At 38.7% G+C, this 22,596-nt stretch overlaps 2 protein-coding genes across 3 annotated transcripts; one reads left to right on the forward strand and one right to left on the reverse strand.

Annotated features, from left to right (window-relative positions):
- Positions 1-791: 791 nt before the first annotated feature.
- Positions 792-10,927, forward strand: LOC127445328 (uncharacterized). 2 transcript variants are annotated; one of them, XM_051705327.1, is made up of 12 exons: positions 792-1,024; positions 1,775-2,149; positions 2,410-3,513; positions 3,743-4,756; positions 5,711-5,781; positions 5,903-5,961; positions 6,923-7,080; positions 7,205-7,364; positions 7,451-7,642; positions 7,809-8,030; positions 9,712-9,868; positions 9,943-10,927. In XM_051705327.1, exons 1-12 carry the CDS (start codon positions 982-984, stop codon positions 10,015-10,017), a joined length of 3,630 nt encoding a protein of 1,209 aa, XP_051561287.1. In that variant the 5' UTR covers positions 792-981; the 3' UTR covers positions 10,018-10,927. The 2 variants fall into 2 exon arrangements, 1 of the variants encoding a protein (XP_051561287.1); XR_007897965.1 differs by lacking the exons at positions 9,712-9,868; positions 9,943-10,927 and having other exon boundaries at positions 7,205-7,360; positions 7,809-7,957.
- A 1,272-nt stretch (positions 10,928-12,199) lies between these two features.
- LOC127445429 (voltage-dependent calcium channel gamma-3 subunit-like) lies at positions 12,200-22,060 on the reverse strand. The gene is made up of 4 exons (XM_051705499.1): positions 21,348-22,060; positions 16,208-16,291; positions 15,663-15,803; positions 12,200-13,341 (listed from the first exon to the last, which is right to left on the reverse strand). Exons 1-4 carry the CDS (start codon positions 21,625-21,627, stop codon positions 12,602-12,604), a joined length of 1,245 nt encoding a protein of 414 aa, XP_051561459.1. The 5' UTR covers positions 21,628-22,060; the 3' UTR covers positions 12,200-12,601.
- Positions 22,061-22,596: the final 536 nt, after the last annotated feature.

Raw genomic sequence — 22,596 nt, forward strand, 5'->3', positions numbered from 1 at the left:
TTATAAAACATTTTTCTAAATGAGGACATCCACAAATATCTCCCAAATCTGTTCGTTGTATTTAGCTAAATCAAATATACAGTTTTTTCTCTCCCCTTTTCTCCCCAATTTGGAATGCCCAGTTCCCAAAATGTACAGCTTTTAAATTATACACTCAAAAAAATATCTTAGCCTATTTTTAAGATTTACACATTTCAATTTTGTAACAAACTTCCATCAAACCGAACTGTGAAATGTTTAACGAAATTAAATTACTACAACTTTTTATTTTGATTTTATTTAATCAAAGATTACTCAATTCGATTTTATGTAATTTTTAATTAAACTGAAATGCGTAAATCTTATAATTATTTTTTTGAGTGTATGCTACGTGCGCGCGCGCGCACACAAAACCATGTTGGTGCAGCTATCCTTATGAGGACTCTTCACAGACATAATAATTTTTATACTCTACGAACTATAGATTCTATCCCCTAACCCTACCCCTAAACCTAACCCTCACAAAAAACTTTCTGCATTTTTACATTGTCAAAAAAACATCGTTTAGCATGTTTTTTAAGCGATTTGAATTATTGGGACACTAGAAATGTCCTCATAAACACATTTATAGCATAATACCCTTGTAATTACCGGTTTGTAACCTAAAAAAATTTCCTCGTAAACCAAACCGTTTCCGTCCCATTTTTCTCTTTGAAAAGATGCCTAATCGCAATCATATGTTTGCCCTGTTTTCTACACCCCGCAGGCGCGCGCGCACACGCACGTGAGTTTTATTTAACCGAGCTGTTGTCTGCTCGTCCACAAGGTCTCTGCGCGCGGACTGAGGGATGAACCCAGCTTCTATAAAAGAGATTTTTATTTTCATTTTTTTACCCTCACAAGTCTAAAGGTCAATATACACCATATTTTAGGAGTGTTAGACGTTATTTATGGAATCAACAGTGAGGACGGATTCCTGCTTGGAATGTTTCGGTTCACAAAATGCGTCGTTTTGTGTATCTTTTACTGTTTATTTTCGCTCCAGGTAAGATTATAATTTTATTTACACGTGAGGACATGAGGCATTTAAGTGCTAGACATATTATAGAGTTGAAAACTGAAAATAACGTCATATTTTTTCAGGCTATATTATTTATAATAAACAATATTGTTATAGTAGGCTACGTAATGCACAGTGGTGGATCTATAACACGCCCTTACAAAAATTTACCATGGAGATTCAGTCAAGATACCATAGTTACAACAGTATTGTTACTACTGTAATATTATAATAAAGTAAATGGGGTCTCCCTCTTACAAAAAGTTGTGTTACCATGGTACAGTGATGGAATCAGATGGTAATACCAGTATTTGCACGGTTAGGTACTACAAAGAATACCACATACTACTAAGCTACCATCATTTTTAATGATAGCGGTGACTAATTCAAAGTTACCATTGATTTATTGTAGTAATAATGATGTTTCGGCATAACCTATAGGATACTACATTTTTGTATGGGACTTATGAAATAGGATTAACTTCAATAAAAAAACATTTTATGTACCTAAACTACTGTAGTACCAACTTTCTGGTGGCTAATACCAAATTACCATTGTTTTACTGTAATAACTATGGTGTTTTGGCAAAAATATGGTATAAGTAAAATTTTTGTATGGGATATAGGATCCTTAAATAGCATTAACTTGCATAAAAAAAGAATAGTTGTATAAAATAAACGAGTGCTTCTTAATTTAGTGATGATTGAGGATAATGATGATGTTTCTTTTCATAGGTAATGTGTTGTTGATCTTGAGTTCAGAGAGTGGAGGTAAAATTAACATTCTTCAAAAGAGGAGCGGCTCTATCCGGTACTCTTTACCCAGTGTATTACACCCCACCAGCCCAACATTAAACAATATTACCCAAAAGTGCATGAATAAACTACTGGATGTTACTTCCACTTGGATTATTGATGCGCATGAAAATCAGACAGTGTGGATAGATGTAATTTCTGTTGGTTATGGCGCCTGTCTTGGGATTACATTTGGGAATGAGGATAAACTGACCTATGAAAAAGAGGAGCGTGTGCTGTTCTCTGGAACAGGGAGAACCATCATTGAATGGTACTTGAGAAGGACTATGAAAACTTCAGGTGCATTACATCTGAGTAAGTTTAATGACTGCAAAGTGTTACCAAAAACAAATACAGTAATATATACGTATACAAGAAACCAGTTTGAAAGAAATTTCACATTTCTGAAATTTCTATTTATATGGAGTATATAAACAGTATCTAATTTGAAGGTCAGCATGTGGCTGTGTATTTCCCATGGTGCTAGAATTCTGTGTCTTGAATAATCCTGACATTCCTGTTTCCATTCATCTTTTGTGTGTGTGTGTGTGTGTGTGTGTGTGTGTGTTTCTCAGGATGGAACACGTCAGAGGACAGCCATGTTCTTGCTTTAAGTCCTTCCACACACTCTGACGCTAACCCAGTGTCTCCTTCTCCCAGTGGCTCAAACAGTGTGACATACACCCCAGACATTCCCAGCCCAGGCAATGTGGCCCCCAAACCATATACTCTCAGGGGCGAGAGTGTATGGCAGGGCGGAGGTGTGTCTGACCTGGCAGATAAGAGCAGACCCCAGTTTCCGCAGGAAAACACAAACAATGGACAGGAAACAGCTGGCGCCTGGATCTCCGACCTCACACACACTGGCACACATTCTTATTCTGATACACACACTGGGAGAGATACAAACCCTGCCACTAAAACACACATAAACACACTTGCGGCGTTGTCCTACGAAACTTCTTTGGCTCGGTCTTTCACTGAAATCCAGTCACCATTGCTGTCCTTACGCACTACACCCAGACAGGCAACTGACGTTACTGCAAAAACAAGCACAGTGATAAACACAAGCGATGTGACACACATTGAGTTACATACAGGAAGTTCAGAGTACACAGATTCTCACACATTTACTAAAATTCAGTCTAGCACAGTTAGGGGTAAAAGAGGTGATCCGCAAAGTTCAATGTTTCCAACAGCCAGCTTCCTTTCTATCAGTCTAGGTAATAGAGACACAAATCAAGACCCATTTAGCAAAACCTCTAAACAGACAGACTTCCTCAGTGACATTCCTAACAAAGATCAGCATGAGGTTACCACAGTGACGGTCCCTAACATGTTTAGAATAATAGAGAGGATTGAAAAGAGTCCGTTCCATCAGAATACTCTTGGAATCACCCATGACAACCGACCTATAGCGTTGGAAATGGACGGAACGGATCACTTTCCAAGGTCAACTTATCCAAATCTAAACATTAATAATCAAACACACTCAACGATCTACGGTGATTCAGTAATGGTTAGTAGCACACCTGCTGCGGTTTCAGAGTTACCAGACGTTAATCAAACCAACCCAATAATGTTTTCAGATAACGATGCAACTGAATACTCTGGAAAAACCGAACTTCCAATAAATGTTACCATCCTCTCTGCAACTGAGAATGACCCAACAACCTCAGGTAAAACAAACGCATGCTTTCAACAAATCAGTACACTCATACGTCACATAACACAATGTCATCTTCTCCAGTAGCATCAACCATCCACATCTCACACACCAGCCTAATACAAGCAACCAACAAACAAGCTCAGCATCTGCGTCCATCTCTACTGAAATATCTGATCTGATGTCACACATCAGTAACGAAATAAGTGCTTTCACCTCCTTCTCATTTACTACTCCTCCAGATTGGACCCCTGCTGAGAGTACAAGTACACCAGAGGGGGATACAGAACCATCTCTTTATGGAAGTGGTTGTGGCAACCGTACATGCACCTCATATTTACCTTCTACAGTGAGACAAGATGAAGAAAGACAGGAAAGCCCCATTACAACGCCTCCATCAATTCCTTCATCCAGTTCTACCAATTCTCAGATTAATCCCAACGTGACCACTGATATCATGGTTGAAGGTATCACTGCAGTAAGATTTAAGAACCACACAGAGGACGAGGAACTTGAGATGTTCCCATCAGAGGTCCATACCTATAGTCCAACAAACTCTCCACCACTAACTGCTGAACCACCAATGCACTCGCTTGCCCCTCAGTATTCACCGCCACCTTCTGAAAACACTCAGAGCAATTTCAGATTTTCTACTGTGATTATTCACCAAGCAAGTAGTGGACAAACTGTGGATGTAAGTAATTCCAGTCCTACTTCCAGTAGTGGGACTACTTCCAGTAGTTTCAAGACAACTCTTGGTTTGTCTCCATTTAATGACATTCATACTGGGTCAATGGAAAACACTGAAAGTGTTACCTCCCAGACTACAGGGACTGCTGTGACACTGAGTCCATCATCTGCTGACATCACATCTAACTACATCTCTAACAGATCTGCAGTCAGTATGTCTAATAATGCTGTTCAACCCACCTCACCTGTTAGCATGACCACTTCACGTTGGGACACCAGCCAAACTATTTCACAACCCACAATGTCTCCACATACTACATCCACAGAAAATCCTAGAGTGCGCCTCCGTACGCACACTCCAGTGCCACAACCTAACACCGTCAGACCTTCAAAACATATAACCACAAGCTCCTATCTTACTCAAACAAAGTTATCACATACAGTGTCCACACGCAGAATCACTCAGACACAATCTTGGATCCATTCTACTTCATCCAGCTCTGATAGGCAATGGCCACATGGGAGGCAATTGTTCATAGTGGAGGATCAACCAGCAATCATCAAGGGTGAGCACCATTTCTGTCAACTGTGTTCAACAAAGTCTTTTTCTAGAATACATACTGAAAAGTTCAACATGGCTGGTCATCAGCATATTGAATTTCAGCTACCTTACCAGCAAGACAATTTTTTATTTTTCTTACCCCATTGGCACAGGTTTTTCTTGTTTTAAGCACCAACCTCACTTAATTTGGTTTGATTTATCTAAAAAAAAGACTTAATACCTTATGTCATTTTGCTTCTCAAGTAAATTAATCTTGCTTTAAGGATGTTTAGATATTTTTTACTGGACAACAAGACAGTTAAAATACAGGTTAAAGCCATCTTTACACTGCCAAGGTGGCATCGAATCTGCATTTAAATTGGCATTTAGATGCATTTACACAGACTGTTTAATGCTGCTCAGAGCAGGCATAAATGCATTTACACAAAAATTACAATTGCATACATAAAATGAGATTAATGTTTTAAATGTAAAAATGTTAATATAGAAATATGAAATGAATGAAAATATGAAATTATACCTTAAATATTATGAAATAAATTATGAAATATAAGCTCTATCATGATAAAAACAATGTTTAAGGCTGCTCTGAGGTGGGTTAGAGCAGGCATAATTTAGACTGGCTTTTATGTTGCATTGGGTCTTTACACAGAATTTTAAGCAGGCACAAAGCAGGATTAACTCGGTGGTGTAAAGACAGCTTAAAACTATGATTTCAGTGCATGCTGGTCTAAACTGGTCTTTTCAGCAGGGATAAGTGCAAACAATCTGGAATTTAAAAAAAAAAAAAATATTATATCACCATTTTACACAATTGGAACAGGATTGATTGACTCCTAATTTACAGTGATTCCCACTCTTCCACACTTCTGAGTACATACCTTTCTTGTAAATTTGGATTGTTGGTCCATTTATTTGTTTTCCTGAAATACATGTATATATTTTTTATGTTTCTCAGAGAAAACATTTCAAGTACTCTTACAAGTCATCCTGGAAGAAAACTTTGCTCCTAGTATGAGGCTCCTTGAGGTGAAACCATTTGAATGTTACTTCATATCCTGTAGCTACTGCAATTTGGAATTTGAGGAGATAGTTTGTTGTCATTTGACTGCCATTGCAATAATATCGTGAACATCATCCACTCCTGTAGATGGAGTCATTTCTTCAGAGGGTTTCAGGGTACCAGAGTCAACATGTGACCTGGCACAGGTAAAATGCCAACCTGCATATGTCTGTAATACGTTTTTTAGATATATTTATAAGTAATAAGTGTCAACTGAGAGGCTAGACAAAGCTGTAATTAATTACTGATTAATGTATTTAAGCAATTAATATGATTTGTAATACATAATTTATTAAATACACATGCATGACTTTCCTTTGTATGTAGCTATTGTTTTCTGAGTGTTTAATACAGTAGACTTAAATATTTGGACATTTAAGACACATTTACAATGTGTGAATATTACTGCATTAGATACAGAATATCAAACCAAATTGCATCTGCAAACAAATGATGCTAGAACTTCTCAGAACTAACTTTTCTGAGCCATTTTGCAATTACTTTTATAGTCATTTTTGTGGATTCATTAAGTCAGTTACCTTGCAGTTCACACTGGCGAAGTTTATAACATTACTTCTTCAAATAGTTTTTGTCTTCATTTTATCTTAGATTTGATAAGTGTGGGTGAGAAACAGTTTTATATTTAAGTCCTTTTTTACTCTAAATGCCCATTTTTCACTTTCACTTCCTCATTGTACTTTTTTTTTTTTTTGGTTGATTTGCATTCTTCGGGCATATCGCCACCTACTGGACAGGGAGGAGAATTTATTGTAAAAAAAAAGGACTTAAAGGAATAGTTCACCCAAAAATGAAAATTCTCTCATAATTTACTCACCCTCATGCCATCCCAGGTGTGTAGGACTGTCTTTCTTCAGTAGAACACAAATTAAGAATTTTAGAAGAATATTTCAGCTCTGTAGGTCCATAAAATGCAAGTGAATGGGTGCCGACTTTTTGAAGCTCCAAAAAGTACATATAGCCATCATAAAAATAATCCATATGATTCCAGTGGTCTAATTAATGTCTTCTGAAGTGAAATGCTAGGTATGTGTAAGAAATAGATCAATATTTAAAATTATTGTAATTATTGATTTTCTTTTTCATCAGTGGTCCAGTTCTTCAAACAATAGTTAAATTCGAGACAGTGGAGGCACTCGCCTGGCTTTGGAAGGTGGAGTCTCTGTTACAGGGGGCAGGATTAAATCCACTGCCAAAAAAAGGATTATTTGTCGGCGGAGTCAGAGTAAAAAATATTACATTAGGAGGTAAATGACCAACAAGGACAACTTAACCAATTACATCTGTCACATTTATCATTCATTGGTATCTCAACCTGTCATATTTTTTTCTTTCTTTCTTTCTTTCTTTCTTTCTTTCTTTCTGTCTCAGGTTTGCATTCAGATGTTTGTGAATGGCTGTTTGAATGCCCATCTGGCTTTCAGTGTTTTCCTTCAAAGGGTAATGCCACCTGCAGGTCTGTGTGCTACTCTGATTACTGTAAACATCAGGGCATCTGTGTCCATCGCCACAGGCAACAGCCTATCTGTCAGTGAGTTACATTTACAGTTACATGCAATGTAGCTTTGAACCTTTACCAAGCTCTTGCTATACCGTACGCTCATTCTTTTTTTGAAGGTGTCCTGTTGGGGAGGATTATTGGTTTATGGGTCAACGCTGTGACTTGCGCATGACCCGGCCACGTTTGGTGGGCGTGTGCTTTGGGGTATTGATCACTGTAGCCGCAGTTATGGCCCTCCTGTCTTATCTCGCAGTGCGCCGTTTTAAAACCATGCTTATGCAAGCCAAAGTGGAGCAAACACGTAGCAGGTATCACACACAAACAAACAAAGTAATTATCTGTCTAAACACACACCCATACACTCATCTACGGTGTAGTTGCGACAAAGGGAGGGACTGAACTGAGAAACACAAAAATACACTTTCATATGTGAATGATAGTATTCTATGTGTGTGTGTATGTTTGTGTGTACAGTTATTGCCGATTCAATCACTTTGATGAGCTTTCAGCTCGTTTTTGGGGAAAGTCATGGCCGGGCTCAGAGGACTCTTTAGATAAACCAGTCTTCACACACTCAGATGAATTACTACACCTAAGAGCGCTTGACCGTACCTGCTGTTACCATGATGACACTGTTTCTGTTGTCTCCACATACCATGGTAGTGGAACACACCTCAACACTGTATTTCCTCACAGGTACCAGAAGATTATTTACATGTTACTTAATTTTCCATTTGGTTTGTGTTCAATAATATGATAATTTTTTGGGATGGACGATATACCTTTGAGTATATCGGTACTGGCCAATATAAATTTTTTTTTTAAATATTATTTATTATCAGTATCATTCTGAATATGTAGATATTGGAAGCAGATAATATCAGGGCTTATTTTTAATTTTTTTTTATTTTTTAATTTAAAATGTATACTTTTTTGCCAGGATTCCAAAAGGATGAGACAGTTATCCATCTTTTCTATTGAACATTGTAATGTTTTGATGCCTGATTTCCTTTTAAGCTTGTAAAATTTTGGATTAGAGCTTTACAGTGAACATTTTTTTTTTTTAATACAGACAAGATGTATATTTATATACAAAATTTAGATTTATATTATTGGCCATCATATTGATATTGGCCAGGACATACAAATAATTATAACTTATACGTATTGGTCAGCCTGATCTAATGAAATTTACGTGAACATGACAACATTTTTGCAATTGAAAATGTACGTGTTGTATAACAAGTTTGGCTGCAGTTTTCCAGTGAAATGTCCAGCTGGGGTGCCAAAAGTGAGTAAAATGGTGTCGTATTCAGACGATGTTTTTAAAACATACCTCCCTAACATAAAACTTTTGCCTGAACCTACCCAAAAGTGTTTTAAAAAATAGATGAGATGCTTAAAAAAGAAATCCTTACCAAATCAATGCCTAAACCTAACCATTAGTGTTTTAAGATATAAATAAGATGTGGAAAAAAAGACATACTTACCTTATCATTGCCTAAACCTAACCATTAGTGTTTTAAAATGCTGAAGCAAAATGACTGCGTCTATGACTCTACAATGTAATGTAGCAGCTTGAGTTCATGGCAGGACTTGAACCGTGGTTCTTCGACTCTATGTCCAGTACCCTATCATGTGAGCTACCGCACAAGGTAATTATGGAATACGTGTATATATTTAGGTCCGTTTGTAATACAAGCATTAAAATGTATAGTTTTTCAAAAGATACATTAGAGTATAAATGTGTGCATATCATAAAATAGCAGGTTCTGAGTAATAGAGTGAAAAATAAATATTTTTTAAAATCATAATCAGCCATTAAAGTCATGATTTGAGTGAAAGTGAATAAAACACAGTTGTTGTAGCACCTCTAGTGTTCATTTCACCCGGAAACTGCAGGGAATTGTACCTGGTGACACATATGTAACAAGTTTTGGAAAAATGTACATAGAGTCACGTTTTCACTATGAGACCAGGTTGGTATCAGTTATCTGCATAATTTTAGACAGGTTTTTCTAATGAAAAAAAAAAAAAAAAGAACTTAAAAGAATTTCTCTTTTCTTCTTTTGTTGGTGGTTTACTTAAAAAAAACATACCATGCTTTTATGGTATAACCATGCTTTTTGTCAGGGTATCATGACAATATCATAGTATTCATAGTTAAAAAATAAATTGCCATGTTACAATAACATGGAATTAATATTTTAATCATCTATGGCATTAACATCTCTATGGCATTGCCATCTGATACCATTACTGGTATTGGTTTGATTGGTTCTGTCTGTATATTTTGTGTATCATCACCAAAGGGATAAAGAAATGCACAAAATTTTTTTGTTTAGATATGTTTTTCTGTGTATGTTTGGGCGTACAGTTCTCAGTATGGTTGGGATCTCAGCAACTGCAGTTTAGCGGATTGTGTGGTGGACTCTGGGAAGGCTAGTGACCTGTCCGTCTGTAGCTGGCCGATTGAGCCAATTCAGTGGACACCCTTCCCTTTACTGCAGCAGCTCAACAGAAATACTAACACGGTAGGTCACACTTACACTCTCATCTCTATTGTTGTAATAGCTAAAATCAAGACAGAAATGTTCTTCCTGTCCAGGTGAATGCCTCTCGTCCTCGTTCTTACTGTGAAGGCATGGAGCTGGTAGATTTAGAGAAGAGCTGGACAGCTTAATGAAGTCTTAACAAAAATGTCTTACTAAAGTGTTGGAGAATCCCCATTGCTGTGCCACACTGATGGTTTCTACAGAACGACCTTGATAAAATCATCATTTAATTGGAAAAAATATTTTTTAGCGATCTGCTTTCAGTGTACTGTAAAATATACATGGACAACATTGTACATGCTAATGAATGTGTAAAATCGTAATATTACTCTTAGGGGTAATTGTCAGTGTTATGGCAATAATACTTTTTTTTTTTTTACTTGTTGGTGATAAATTGACATCTTGGGCAGCTGTAAAGCAAAATGAATGATTGATTTTTAAAAATATTTTTCAAATATGTGTGCCAACAACTCGTTGTTGTATGTATTCTTCATTCATGTTTTTCATATTAAAGAGTAAAATCTTTTGTTTATAATACTTAGCTTCAAAAACAGCTAATGAAATTCTATTTCTTCTTACTCTCTCTCAGTTGATAAAACAAATTGTCAAAAATGGACAAGATGGTCAGCCACAATGCATTACAGAGACATCATTCCAAAACTGTAAACTCAAACTATTACAGCTTACAACTTTATCAAACCCAGTGGCTAAGAGATCAATGCAAAATGTGGTAGTTCACCCAAAGATGAAAATCCTTTATCTTTTCATCTTCATTTTGCTAAAAACCCATTTATTTTTTATTTTTCCATGGTGTCCAAACTGCCCCCCCTCCCCCCCATATAATGAAAGTGGGTAGTTATAACTGGGGTTGCCAAGCACCAAAATAGACAAAAATAAAAAAAAGTATAGGATAAAAGTAGTCAACTCATGTGTTATAATCCAAGTCTTCTAAATCCATACAAAAATTTTGTGTGAGGAACAGACTGAAATTTAAAGGAATAATTCTCTCAAAAATTTAAATTCTCTCATCATTTACTCACCCTCATGCCCTCCCAGACGTGTATGACTCTTTCTTCAGCAGAACACAAATTAATATTTGTAGAGGAATATTTCAGCTCTGTAGGTCTACAAAATGCAAGCGAATGGGTGCCAAAATTTTGAATCTCAAAAAAGCACATATAAAAGTAATCCATACGACTCCATTGGATTAATTAATGTTGTCTTAAGCGAAACGCTAGGTGTGTGTAAGAAAAAAATCAATACTTAAAATGTATTTTACTAAAAATGTTAGCTTCTGGCCAGCTTGAGGTTTCTACTTTGATGAGGGTGGAGTTCAAACTGCCTCTCGCATGACGTAAGGGTGAAAGCCTCTGCATAGATCTTCATACGTAGATCCCTTATTAGCAGCTGTTTCTATGGACCGTGATACTGTTTCCACTTAAAAGCAGTTTATGCAGCAGTGTGAGCAAGGAGCTTGGTCTGAGGCATCTCCTCCTTTCACTCACTTGCATTCAAACCGATTCAAACAGCTTTCCTTGTTCACCGTTCCAAGATGGTGCCGCAGTTGATGTATCCAAACCAGCCGAATGAGGCATCTATGTATGATTATTTATGCTCCTTGTTGTAAACAACACTGCACTTCCATTTTTTTCTTGTTTTTCATGTGTCAGTTCTCACATGATCTTGCCAACGTGCTTGACCTCGACCCTTGTGAATTTTTTAGTAAAAATATTTTAAAATATTGATCTATTTCTTACATACACCTAGCGTTTCACATCAGAAGACATTCATTAATCCACTGGAGTCGAACGGATTACTTTTATGATGGCTATATGTGCTTTTTGGACCTTCAAATATTTGGCACCCATTCACTTGCATTGTATGGACCTACAGAGCTGAGATATTCTTCTAAAAATCTTAATTTGTGTTCAGCAGAAGAAAGACATACATATCTGGGATGGCATGCGGGGGGAGCAAATTATGAGAGAATTTTCATTTTTGGGTGAAATAATCCTTTAAGTGATTATTTTCCTGTAGTGCACATAAACTGAGAATCTTATCTAAATAAATTAGCATACTATACTGTACTGCACTGAAAACTTCCTTTTTGAAGCTGATGAAAAACTGATGTTTCTAAAAAATTATTACATTATTAGCTAAAAATACTAGTTATTGTAACTTGATCCTTAATGCTGTTGCTAAAAAGAAGCAAATCACAATTAGTCTGTGATTTATTGTTCCATTTTAAAATCACATTGCAATTTTAAGCACTGACTGGAACAACTTTTGTGCTTGTTATGCGATGTGTGACTGTTAAACATGAAATTTGACATGAGCATCACATAATGTTTTTAAGAGTAAATTGGAGAGGACGTGCTGAAAAATGGCAGTTTCTGAGAGTCTGTGATCAGAATCAATGACAATTGTACTTTGCTGGCCTCATGTGGCCATTATGTATATTGCATCTTAACAGTGCCAAGTACAAGACAGCGTATCCACTTTTATTTATACTAAGAGAGGGCACAGAAAGCAGCACCATTTTTAGAGTCAGTCCACTTCATTTATTACATAAAGCTAAAAGCACATATGCACATACTCAGTGAATGAAACAGCTAATCTTCGCACAGTTGCTTGTGACACCTTTCATATAGCGTATTTAATTCCATATTCATATGGCAGCAGAGAACTTAAGAGACCGTTTTGTGTTGTTTTTCACACTGGAGTAGTTCTCCTTGTTGCAGTGCTGCTTTTGTGCGCAATGTCATTCACAGAATTCCGTGCATGCACTGGACTTTTACTAGGATTTACTGACTTCAGCGTATAGTTATGTGACAGCACAACTCTATTTTCTGGCTTGACTGAATTTTCCCCGTGCGCATTTGCAAAAGCAACCCCTGTCTCTGAGCGCAAAGAGTTCTGTACGTGTGGAAGCCCTCTTTCGGATTTCACAGGGTTTTGCATGGAGAAAACGTGAGGATTCGCAAAGCTGTTATTAGCGATGGCAGAGTTATGGAAATGCGCAAAGCCATGGGTCGTGTTGACCGAGTTGTGCGCTAGCGCGTGAGTTGCAGTTGGTGGAAGCCCGCGCCCCAGTGCGTACAGTCCAAGGTCGTTCCCATGACAGGCAGGAGAGGGCTCGCGCGATCGGGTGTCGGACGAGCGATTTTGACCCTGTTTCCAGCGGTAACGGGAGCGATAGCTGGTAGAACGGCGATATTGCAGGGATGAATGTGTGCTGGGTCGGAGCGAGCCATGGGATTGCGCCCTTAACACACGATGCGTGTCGATGAAGAGGTGAACCGTCAGTACACCCACAGTCTCTGCTATGATGAAGGACAGAGCGCCGCAGTAGAAGCTCCAGCCGTACCAGTGACTGCGCTTGGACTCGCTCTGGTTGGGGTCGCCAGCGTTGGACGAGATGTACACGATAATGCCAATGATGTTACTGAGACCTGAAACAAATATTTACACATATGAACCATGTTCTATTAAGTAAATAAGTTTGACAAATAGACAGTGCTAGTGTGTTTATGTTTGCAGCACATTTAGCAACAGGTCAAATACAACTTCATGTGCAAATACTACCACCATTATTTATTATTTTACAGCAGTCCATTGCAATTAACTTGTTTCTTAATAGGGGAATAATGTGCTAAAAAACGGTTTAAAAGTTTTCTTTTAGGTTTAGGTAAGGATTTGCTGTATTACAATATTATTATACTACTATTGCTTATTCTTATGGTTAGGGATTTAAACAAACCCTGTTAAGGAACCACTTACAATTTTCTCATCATTTACTCACCCTTATGCCATCCCAGATGTGTGACTTACTTTCTTCTGCAGAACACAAATGAACAGATTTTTAGAAGAATATTTCACCTCTGTATGTCCATACAATGCAAGTGAATGGGAGCCAAAATTTTGAAGTGCCAAAAATCACATAACTCAGTATAAAAGTAATCCATAAGACTCCAGTGTTTTATTCCATATCTCCAGAATTTATATTATAGGTGTGGGTGAGAAACAGATATATTTTGCTAGAAATTCTTCTCCCTGCCCAGTAGGGGGCAATATGCATGAAGAATGTGAATCATCAAAAACACAAGAAGAAGAATGTGAAGGGCAAAGTTGATGTGGAGATTGACTGAGAAGGAAGGAGAATTTTTTCCTTTCATATTCTTCTTGTGTTTTTTATGATTCACATTCTTCATGCATATCACCCCCTACTGGGCAGGGAGAAGAATTTCTAGCAAAATATTGATCTGTTTCTCACACACATCTATCATATCACTTCAGAAGATATGGATTTAACCACTGGAGTCTTATGGATTACTTTTATACTGAGTTATGTGATTTTTGGAGCTTCAAAATTTTGGCACCCATTCACTTGCATTGTATGGACCAATAGAGCTGAGATATTCTTCTAAAAATCTTCATTCGAGTTCAGCAGATGAAAGAAAGTCACACATCTGGGATGGCATATGGGTGAGTAAATGATGAGAGAATTTTCATTATTGGGTGAACTATGCCTTTAACAACCACCCAGAGCACCCTAGCAACCTCAAAGCAACATACTAAAATCAGTCACAATACTTTATCAACCACAGAGCAACATATCAAAACGTTAACATGATCACATGGGAAGTCGACATGTTGCAACTGAATGTTCCAGCACCCTGACATTGACTCCATTTTGCAGAGTTACTGTCAAGCGACATCTCCCATTAGACATCTTTGCATCAATTCAAATGTGTTTGCCTTTTCCTGTGGCACTGCTGATAGCGTGTTGCACAAGCAGCCTAAAACCCTATCTATACACCGGATGAGTCAGAAGCAAATAGATACTATTATAATTAATGAAGCTGTCTACACTGGAGGCATCCGTTGCGGTGTGTTGCGACATGTCGGGTAGTGGTGACAGTAAACTGATGTCCCGTTCTATTTCTGCAGCTGCAGAGCTACTTCAGACACTATTAATATCCTGTCTGTCTGAAAAAAATATTTGATTAACCAAATATCATACATTTAAATCTTTTTGCCACAAATTTTATTTGTTACATACTGTATTTAATACTTAAATGTTTATACCAGTGGATTTCCATTGAAAACGAAGTAGGATAAATTTTATTTTTCCATGTAACCATTGCTGAAGTCTACTTGAGCTCACAGCTGATTAGGCTGTACTATCTGTATGTCATTTATAATGTTCCGTTGCGTTGCTTTGCATCAACGGACATGCCCAGTGTAGACAGGGTGTCAGAAACATGGGTTCTGGTCCCACTGAAACCAGGAAGTAATTGCGTTCACCTTATCAATGATTAGTTGATGTTCAATAAGTGCAATCTGGATTGCATTTTCCCTGTAAAATTAATTTTTTTATTGCACTGACGGTTAGGTTTATGGTTAGAGTTTGGGTTAGGGTGTATTTAAAAAATGTGCATTCCTGTTGACTGTATTACATCATTTACAAAAAAAACAACTTGCTTTAGAACTCGCTTTTGGCGCCACTTTGTGGACATTTTAATTGTAAACTGGAGCTCACATTTTCAAAAACTCTTCCAGCTTCAGCCACTAGTGGCAGAAGTTTGAATTTCAGTAAACATAGACCGATTTCAGCTAAAGAACTTTTAAATTTCACTGTCGCCGAATTTACAGTGAGATCAGTCAAAAAAAAAAAAAAAAAAAACCCCACTCAGAATACTTTAGCAACCTCAACAATGCCCTGGCAACCAGCCACAACACTAGGTAAGTGTGTGTGTGTGTGTGGACATACCAGCTGAGACAAAAAAGATGCCTGCACTCAAGATGACGTTATGTCGGCTCTTGTAGAACTCACTGGCGGCTACACAAACTCCACCAATGAACAGCAGTCCCACACTCAATATAGGGAAAAGACTAGATGCACGCACAGCACCTGAAATACACACAATTATACCTGAATGTCCTCTGAGATTGATGGATTTTTTTTTTGGCATTTCATTTCACACGAGAATGTGTGTGCTATATGTTTGATTATACAGTGGCCCCAAACTTCATACATAGCTAAAAATGACATTTATGATATTATTGATTAATATAAGTTATTGCAAAAATAGCTTAGAAAAGTGTAATTCTGGGATTTTATATATATATATATATATATATATATATATATATATATATATATATATATATATATATAAATGCCAATTGGTTTTATTTTATTTTCTATCTAATGCAATGAAATTCATACATTTTAATCATCCAAATATTTTTTGGCGGCAATCTATTTGTTGGAGCTGTGGTCTATTGTGAGAAAGTCTTATATAGGCTACTCACGCAGTAGAAATTCTGCAGCATCTTGTTCATAATCTGCATCCTCTGGGAAATGATCAATGTTCTTACAAACCCCTTTAAATATGCCTGTAAGAAAGACACACATACGCACACTTTCAGACAAATTGCTCACACGCTGTCCATTAATGGCCAATGCCATTTACCACATGGTTGGACTAATGCTATCAAATCATTAACAATATCAATATCCTCCCCATCTAATTAGACATTCTCAACACACATAGACAAAAAAAGCACTCACTATCTTTCTCTTTTAAATGGAACTGGGCAGCACGGGATGAGTAATAAAGTTTTAAACTACAATAATACACACATTTTCTCTTTCTCTGTGTCCGACCAATAGATATCATGCATTACTTTAGCTAAGGTCTAAAGCGATATGCACATGCTGATTTATTTTTCCTTCTACCATGATGTAAACTAAACGCATTATTACAGTATTACAAAAAGTAATAAATCAGGTATGGGTCTAAGAATGAGTGAATTGTGAAAATTTACAATATAAAAACTCCATTTAAAGGACTATTCCAGGTTAAAAACAATTGACTTCTAAAGAAATGTTAATTATTTTATACTCATACCTCAGTTTGTAAAAACAAAGAAACAAATATGTTAAAAGTTATACGCTTATATTGAGAGTCAATGAGGCAAGCGTTTGCCCCATTGACTTCCATTGCATGTGCTTTTCTGCACTCGCTTTTGCTTGTTTTTAGTTTGTATTTCTTTCCTTTCTTTTCCTTTTTTTTTTTTTTTTTTGCATAAAATACAAAACCTATTTAATAGCGAAGTTAAATGATGCAGATTGCATCACTGCATGGACAGGCATGGTGTGTGTGTGTGTAGGCCCCACATGTCTATGTGCACTATGTGATTGTGTCTGCATGTTAAAAAGTGTTTTCAATGGACATATCTCTTTCTTTGTGGACATGATGGACAGTTGTAGAGAAACTGTATGTGTAATTCATGCTCACTCTAATCATACCTTAAATCTTTTTTATATTTGCACTCTTTCACATTCACACATACGCAACGTGAGTGCTGCCACTTTGGTCTCCTTTTAACAGTCTGAATGCTTCATTACACTTTCCATTAAAAGAATTGACGTTGAACTGATATAGGTCAGAAAGTAAGAGATGGTGTGAGAGACATGGGTCAAAACTAGAGTAGCACATATTGTTAGAGATAGTAAATATAAGTAAATCAATAATTAAATAAATATTTATACTGCTCAGAATGTGTTTCATATGGCTCTAACTTAAAATACACAGTTGTTTTTGTTTTTTTACTACATTTGTGGTCATCTGACACACACAACCCATACAAAATATCACGGTCCTGTCACTCTGTTAGTCTGGGTTTTTGTCTGACAGGACCATGACATCATCGTCCCATGTCTGTTTTGTGTTTTGTTGTCTGTCTTTAAGAGCACAGTTTCGGTTGTATTCCCTGCTGTGCGCTCTTCGGTCTGTCTTGTTTCTTGTTGGGAGCATGGTGTCTGGATCCTGACTTCCTGTCTGGTTCTGTTTCGGTCTGTGTTGTGATCCGGACACTCATGCTCCATGTCTGTCTGTTACTGGCGTGGGTGCATCGCACTGTATGTCATCTTGGCAGCATGCACTCGCATCAATAGTTTATCTGTCTCTCGTGAACATGGTTGCACCTCACGTCGCGCTTGTATTTCGTTGCGCACCTGGGTCATGAGCTGTCTTCATGTTGTGCTGAGGTTCGGTCACTTCGGAAGCCATTCCCCAGCCACAGAGGCTGTTCCCCAGTCGCTGCCAGTGCTCCCAGCCATGGAGGCTGTTCCCAGTCGCTGCCAGCACTCCCGGCCACGGAGGCCATTCCCCTGTCACTGCCTGTGTTCAAAGCCAAGAAGGCTGTTCCCCCATCATTGCCAGTGCCCACGACCATGGAGGTCATTCCGCTGTCACTGCTTGTGCTCACAGCCACTGAGGCTGTTCCCCTGTCACTGCCTGTGCTCACAGTCACTGAGGCTGTTCCCCTGTAACTGCTAGTGCTCATGACCAAGGAGGTCGTTCCTTTGTCCCTGTCAGTGCCCACGGCCATGGAGGCCGTTCCCCCTTCCCTTCCAGTTCTCATGGGCATGGAGGCCATTCCCCAGTCTCTGCTGGTGTTCACGGCCACGGAGGCCGTTCCCCAGTCTCTGCCAGTTCTCAAAGCCACGGAGTCCATTCCCCTGCCGCGGCCAGTGCTCGAGTCTTCCACGGCTCCGCTCCCTGAGCTGCTCCCTCATGACCCCTGTCCAGCGGCCGCCACCCAGTCCTCTGACCCATGTCCAGCGGCTGCCGCCCAGTCCTTTGACCCCCATCCAGTGGCCGTCGCCCAGTCCTCTGACCCCATCCAGCAGCCGTCACCCAGTCTTCCGACTCCGTCCAGTGGCCGTCAACCAGTCTTCCAACCCCGTCCAGCAGCCGCCGCCCAGTACTCTGTCCCCTCTGCCCTGAGGCCACCTCCCAGACCGCCAGACCCTGCCTCTGCCCTGAGGCCTCCTCCCAGGCTGCCAGACCCCGCCTTTGCCCTGAGGCCTCCTCCCTGTCCGCCAGACCCCACATTTGGCCTGAGGCATCCTCCCAGGCTGCCTGACCCCGCCTCCACCCTGAGGCCTCCTAACAGGCCGCTGGACCCTGCCTCCACCCTGAGGCCTCCCCCCACGCTGCCGGACCCTGCCCCTTTCCTTAAGTTCCCTCCCTGATTTCCCTCCCTTCCCTCCCTTTCTGTTGTGTTTTCTGTTAGTGCTCGTTTTGTCTGTATGAATTGTTTGATGTTGCCGTTTTGGGACAGCGGGAGGGGGGTACTGTCACGGTCCTGTCACTCTGTCAGTCTGGGTTTTTGTCTGACAGGACCGTGGCATCATCGTCCCATGTCTGTCTTGTGTTTTGTTGTCTGTCTTTGTGTGTGCGCACATTTTCGGTTGTATTCCCTGCTGTGCGCTCTTCGGTCTGTCTTGTTTCTTGTCAGGAGCATGGTGTCTCAATCCTGACTTCCTGTCTGGTTCGGTTTCGGTCTGTGTCGGGATCCGGATACTCATGATCCATGTCTGTCTGTTATTGGCATGGGTGCATCGTGCTTATGTCATCTTGGCAGCATGCACTCGAGTCAATAGTTTGTCTCTCGCGAACACTAGTGCGCCTCATGTTGTGTTGTGCACCCAGGTCGCGAGCTGTCTTCACGTTGTGCTGAGGTTCGGTCACTTCGGTCTAAGGTGTTGGGTGTGTGTGTGGCCGAACACTCGCACAGGTGTCCTGTCTTGTTTTTGTCGCCTGTTGCGTGCATTTCATGGTGTTTGCCTCACGATGGACGCTCAGGTTTCATTTAGTGTGAGAATGCATGGCATCATTTTGCCATTGCTACGCATTCTCTCATCTTGTTTGTCGGTTGGCATGGCCGTATATTGCCTTATTTTCTTGGCGATGTGCGCTCATGCCATTCGGGTGTTTTGTTGTCTTGTGAGAGCATGTGCATTTGTTTTGTTTCTGTATCGCCGCGTGTCTCTCTGTCTTGCGTCATACCCCGCCTCCTTGTTTGCCAATTCTTAGTTTATTAGCCACAACTGCCCTGTCTTGTTAACATGTTGATTTTTCTCCCTATTTTAGTCTCTTCATGTGTGCTGTCCGGTGCCAGTTCGTTTTGTTTTCCAGTTGGTCTAGTTGGTTCGTCCTGCTTATTGTATGTTCAGTCCTGTTCAAGATCCCTTCCCTGTTCGGTCCGGTCGGTCCTGTTGTCCTGATCCCCCTACCCCAGCCTGGATTACTTTTCTCCTTCGGGGTAGTTTACGTTTATTGTTTTCCCCATTGTGGGAGTTTGTGTTTGTTTTTGCTTTTGTTTTTGTAAAGATACATTTCTTTATTTTTAACTCTGCGTTTGGGTCCTGCCTCTGCATTCCGTGACACAAAAAAGCACTGTGGCAGTACCAGTGATAGAATCAGATAGTACTTATATATATATTAGTATATACACTCACACACACACACACACACACACACACATACACACTCACACACACACACATACAGTGGCACTGAATCATTACCATATTCATACACCCTAGTATTTTAGAGATGGTACTTTATGGTACTTTTTTGATAGTGAATCTGGAAACACTTTACAATATGGTTGTATTCGATAACATTAGTTAACTACAATAGTTAACATGAACTAACAATGAACAATACCTTTTCAGCACTTATTAATCTTGGTTAATGTTATTTTAAAAATATACTAATGCATTTTTTAAATTACAAATTATATTAATATTTGGTTAATGCATTATGAACTAACAAAGTATCTCTATAAATATACATTAACAAAGATTAATAAATGCTGTAAAAATATATTGCTCATTGTCATTTAATGATAGCTAACAAATAGAACATCATTGTAAAGTGTTACCTTGAGTCATATACTAAGTACTTATGCTAGTGAACTACATGTAGGCCTAACTATTTTGTGAAACTAAAATATTATTTGTATAAGAGCATTATTATTTATAATAGGGTAATAGAAATTAGGCTACTGACATTTGTCTTTTAGTCATTTGACAAACACAACCCTAACTAAAAGTAATGTGGTGGTACCATGGTACAGTGATGGTATCAGACTGTAATACCATGTTACTTTGATATATACCATGGTGAATGATTAAAATTTTCACATATACTAGTATTTACTAAAAAGTATGGTACTAACATGTTTTATTTTTGGACACTGACCGTTGTAATGCACTTATACTACCATCTGATACTACTTGGTACTAGCATGATACCATTTTAAAAATATAGTACTTGTTGGTGCTTTTTATCAGTGAATTTTATAGTTACACATTAGATTGTTTATTGTACCGTGTAATTACATTAGTAAGTAATAGTGCACTTACAAAAATGTACTTAGCCTACTAGTTTACTGCAGTAGGCTACATGTAGCCTATAATTGTGTAACTTTTTTGAGTTACTTATCATTTTTTACTATTGCAATACTTTTTATGTGTGTAACATGAACTCTGTAAAGTGTTATACAGTCTTCACTTTAAGTAAACTCAAATAATAATAATTATTATTATTTTTATTATTATTATTACTATGTCCCTTTAATGAAAAAAATTTACCTTCCATGCAGCATTGTCGCCAGAGCCCCGAATGCGTGAGCACCTCTTCGTTCTTTCGGTTGGTGTCATTGTCATTGGCACTCTTGGTCCGGCAGACCCCACGCGAGTATAACCAGTAGTCCGTGCCCACAGCGATGGTCATCAGGCTGAAGGCCGCGAAAGCCCCCGCCGTGGTGAATAGCATCTGCGCTCCACGGTTACACACCTTCATCCTGCACCCGCGAGCAGGCTCTCTGTCATTAGAGTGCACATATAACGGCCAGAAGCACTTTATCCACATGGAGATTCATCGGTGTGGGAAAACTCTCTCTTGACAGCGATCACAAGATCGTAAAGTGAAGTTCTTTGAAGTTTGGGCACGGGTCCCTCATGCTGCGTGCTTTTACGCGTAAAGGCAAAGCGTTCCAAAAGATGGAGAACTGAGGTTAATGTCCATTTAGAAAAACATCATTAAGAGGAATCCTCAATTTCAGCGTCTCAGCTCTTCAATAACTTACCTTACACATCAAAAGTTGGCTTACTATTCTGCTCAACTCCAAGCAGAACTTTCCATCCAAGGGTATTCCTTTAGAAAAGACCAGTATGCCCACAACTGATAAGTGTGCATTCCCATTGTACATGCCGAGGTGGTTTTTGCTTGAATCTCTATTGGATCTCTACATCTCGTTGTGGCTGCAAAGCGCCGCCTCTCAATTTGCGCTCGATAGTAGGTTACCGTGTACTAGACAAAGTGTTGGTTACGCAATGCAACATAGTATCTACATAACAGCTTTAAATAGGCGAAACACACAAGATAACAAAAATAACTTTAACATTTGTCAGATTCATTTCGTCATTATAAGCCTTACAAAGGAGTTGACACTTTTGCAACACTCGTTCATTAATGCGCGTAAAAGTAGGCCTATGAGCAGATGCGCTCATGTACTTATGCATTAATACTATATTACTATAGGCTACTACTATTAAATACCATGAATTTTGCGAATACACTATGATATTAACATTCTAATGTAATTTCACTCTTCATTTTTCCAATGAACAGAGTTAATAATTAGTTACAGTCTACATAATATTATTTGTTTACAAGCAGATCCACAAAATAATTAGGTCTATGAATAGAGTTGTTTTTGTTGCTTTTGTAATAGTACTGTAGTTCATGTTTAATGTGACATGAACACTAATGTAGTGACCATTAGTTTCATAATCTATAGTCTCCATTTATATAATGGTTGGTTCCATTCTCAAGAAA

The sequence above is a fragment of the Myxocyprinus asiaticus genome, chromosome 8 (assembly GCF_019703515.2).
Source record: "Myxocyprinus asiaticus isolate MX2 ecotype Aquarium Trade chromosome 8, UBuf_Myxa_2, whole genome shotgun sequence".
Taxonomy (NCBI): domain Eukaryota; kingdom Metazoa; phylum Chordata; class Actinopteri; order Cypriniformes; family Catostomidae; genus Myxocyprinus; species Myxocyprinus asiaticus.